The sequence below is a fragment of the Dunckerocampus dactyliophorus genome, chromosome 11, assembly GCF_027744805.1.
Source record: "Dunckerocampus dactyliophorus isolate RoL2022-P2 chromosome 11, RoL_Ddac_1.1, whole genome shotgun sequence".
Lineage (NCBI taxonomy): Eukaryota > Metazoa > Chordata > Actinopteri > Syngnathiformes > Syngnathidae > Dunckerocampus > Dunckerocampus dactyliophorus.
In genome coordinates, this window is record NC_072829.1 from 23,185,865 (window position 1) to 23,189,138 (window position 3,274).

A 3,274-nucleotide genomic window follows, 5' to 3' on the forward strand; every position below is an offset into this window, starting at 1 on the left:
TGCTGTTTATTACCCTCCACTAGTAGTAGTAGTTACCCTGTGTTATTATATCTGTTGTGTGTTGAGTTATTAAGCGTTATTTATTTTATGACGCCGTGAATCAGATTGTTATGTTGAATATTGACCTTCTGCAATTTCCGATCGGTTGACAAGCTCATTGCGAGTTCTGCTTTTGGTTCCTGTTTTCCCAGCCAAAGAGCAACTTCCTTTAAGGAAACTGAAGTGCCTCTTGACCACTCTGTGTCCAGTTCAAGTGTGTCACAATATTATATTTTTATAATTTATCTTCCGGTGGCGACCGGTCCAGGGTGTACCCCGCCTCTCGCCCGAAGTCAGCTGGGATAGGCTCCAGCATACCCGCGACCCTAGTGAGGATAAGCGGCATAGAAGATGGATGGATCTTCCGGTGGTGTTAATTGGCAAGTTAGGCATATGGTTGAAATGGATTGGAATGAATACTTGATGTGACCCAGCCTCACCCAGACGGTACCTCCAGTGGCCCCAATTGAGTTCGAGACCCCTGGGTTAATGGAAATAAAAACACACAATGTGGGATATAGATGGAAGAGCTTAAGTGCAAATTGATGCCCTACCCTGCATAAACAGTCGGTAGTTGTTTGATATGCAGCCAACTGAGGCTTGGCGTAAATGTATTACCCCTTCTTCACCTGTCTTTGCGCATCTGTTCATCTGTTATAATCCCTGCTTCTTGATGAGTTCATCAATAAATCCTCTCTCCCGACTCCAGCAAGTTGGATCCGATGTGCAGGCTGGTATCAGCGGGGAATTCCTAGCGCTCCATCCTGCACGATGAGGAGACCTTCCTGCTGGAGCACTTAAAAAGGATGCAGACAGAAAAGATGGAGAAAGTCCAGCGTCATGTGGAGCACATCAAACATGCAATAAAAGAGCTGTAGGAAAATATGAGCAGGCTTCAGCTGGCAGACTTCAGCAACGGTTGAGGTAAGATGCTCATGACAGTTATGGTCTGTGAGGAGAAGTCAGAAAAAGTAACATACATCACATCTGAGCTTCAAACAGTGTTCAATTTTAGTCCATATTAAGTGACAAGACTTCACAGGATTACGCTACTCTACTTATCTTCAATCTGTGAGGGATTTTGTGCCAGAAAAAAGAGCTCTATTGAGTTCAAATACGACAGTATGCCACCCAAGATGTTTGAGGTAGCTGAGATCAAGCCTGAAATCACCCCAACCAATTATCAGATGATCCTCAGTCTTTTGGCCATGATTGCCGTGTCTCAGTGAAAGGACATTACTGACTTTGAACACTGCTTAATCACAACTGCTTCAGGTAGCAGGGGTTGAAAGTCTTTCAGAGTTACATAAAAAACATCTGTTTTTCCAGTCCTATATTTTGTCATTATAGTTTTCTAAAAAGTAATGTTAAAATGTCCTTTTGTCTGACATCCCTGCTTTCTACGATATGGTAGAAAAAACAAAAGGTTTTCACATCAGGAACACAATTAGCAAGATTTGACAAATCAACTTTTACCTCCCGCTGCTCTAAAACTGCTCAAATGGCAGAATCCACGCTTCAGCTGCACGTGTTGGTCGAGCAGCTTTGAGGAAATATCCCTGCTCATTAGTGAACAGGGAGACAAGCATTTATCTCAGCCACTGAAGGCACAAAAAGAGACATTTTTAAGTTCTGAACGGCTGGTTAATCGACTTGTGGTCACCATGATACCGCCCCCCAAAAACTCTTATTAATAAAATCGATACATTGCCCAGGCCTACCATGGCGAAAATCACTCTCCCGCTTCACCAAACATGACTAATAAATATAATTATTACGTTGATGTGAACTTTTCATCACAATTTGACACGTCAGCCACTAATGGGACGTCTCCTTTAATTGTCTCCTTCCTAGGTGGCACAGCTCGGGTACGTTTTCATTTTGGGCTGATGACTAATGGCTTGCTATTGGCATTGTTGCTGTTGTCACACGCTTGCTTGATTCCCATCTCATTTTATAACCTGATGGTGGCATTTCTGCTTGAGGAAATAATAAGAAGTACATTGTGCAGAGCGTGTGTGCAGGTGCAGAGTTTGATGTGGGTGAATTTCAGCAGCAAATACGTGGCTCAGTTAAAGAACATCACATGGAGAAAGCTGTTGAAGTCCCTCAAATCAGGTGATCTTTTCTTTTTGTGCTCCATTAGACACAAATTATACGTTGGCTGAAAACTGTTGGCTTCAACAAAAGGGAGTTAATTGCTGGAAAGAAAATGGGTGTCACAACAGAAAGGGGTAGATGGACGACGCTAATGAAGATGCTGTTCCACTGATCGGCTATGATTTTAATTTACAAAGCCATTATAGAAAATGTATTATCGCAGCTGTAAGTTAATGGATTGTTTCACCTGAAAGGGCCCTCCCCATTAACTTTCAATGTGGAGACAGCGCACCCGAGCATTTTTATCTCCAGAGACAACACTGGACGGGGTCGTCTCACACAACAAGCGCTTCCTCCAGTGTGTTAATGTCCCTCCAATCAGGCCAACACTGCTGGGAGGTGGAAGTTGGTCCCCGAGCCCAAGTGGGATCTGGGCTAAACCTCTGGATGCGTCGACAGGCACGCTCGGATCAAGCTGAGCCCCAAAAATGGCTACTGTACCCTGCGGCTATGAAACAATAGCAAGTAGTCAGCGAACACTCATCCCTGGACAAGACTAAAGCTCAACTCATTGCCTCAGAGAATTGGAGTTTCTTCGATTGTAAGGAGAGGAGGATGTCCTTCTCCAATGCTGATGATACGAGCCTGCTCTACTCTCACCAACGGGCCAAGAGGCCAAGTGTACCCCTTGTATCAATGATAGTGATGAGAGGGCGTGGCCTATCAAAGTCTTTCACTATCCACCTGTCACCTTCTCTGGCTAATCAACAGAGGTGTGGACTCGAGTCAGGTGACTTGGACTCGAGTCACAGTTTCGACTTGCAACTCGACTTGGACTTTGGCATCAATGACTCAGGACTTGACTTGAAAATACTTGGGATTTTCAGTGAGTGTGTTGAGTAAAATGTGTCCCCATTCAAAATATTATTATGTAATTTCCAGCAGGACAACATACTTTGTCTTTGAATCTGCCTCATTACAGTAAATGCATCCATTAATGTCCAGTCTGGTTTAAGAACAAACAATGAACGTGTGGATTACTAAATAGCAATGCAGCACTCTTTTTCTGTGACTAAGTCTTGCCACAATGGTCTTATTTTTTGCTTATTTGTCAAATTTAATAAACTGTTATATT

General features: G+C 43.4%; 1 protein-coding gene across 1 annotated transcript; it reads left to right on the forward strand.

Moving 5' to 3' along the window:
• The first annotated feature begins 2,075 nt into the window (after positions 1-2,075).
• trim105 (tripartite motif containing 105) lies at positions 2,076-2,839 on the forward strand. Its single transcript, XM_054791406.1, is given in 7 exon segments — positions 2,076-2,157; positions 2,394-2,460; positions 2,462-2,509; positions 2,511-2,550; positions 2,552-2,729; positions 2,732-2,792; positions 2,794-2,839. Coding segments are annotated over 7 exon segments (522 nt in total).
• Positions 2,840-3,274: the final 435 nt, after the last annotated feature.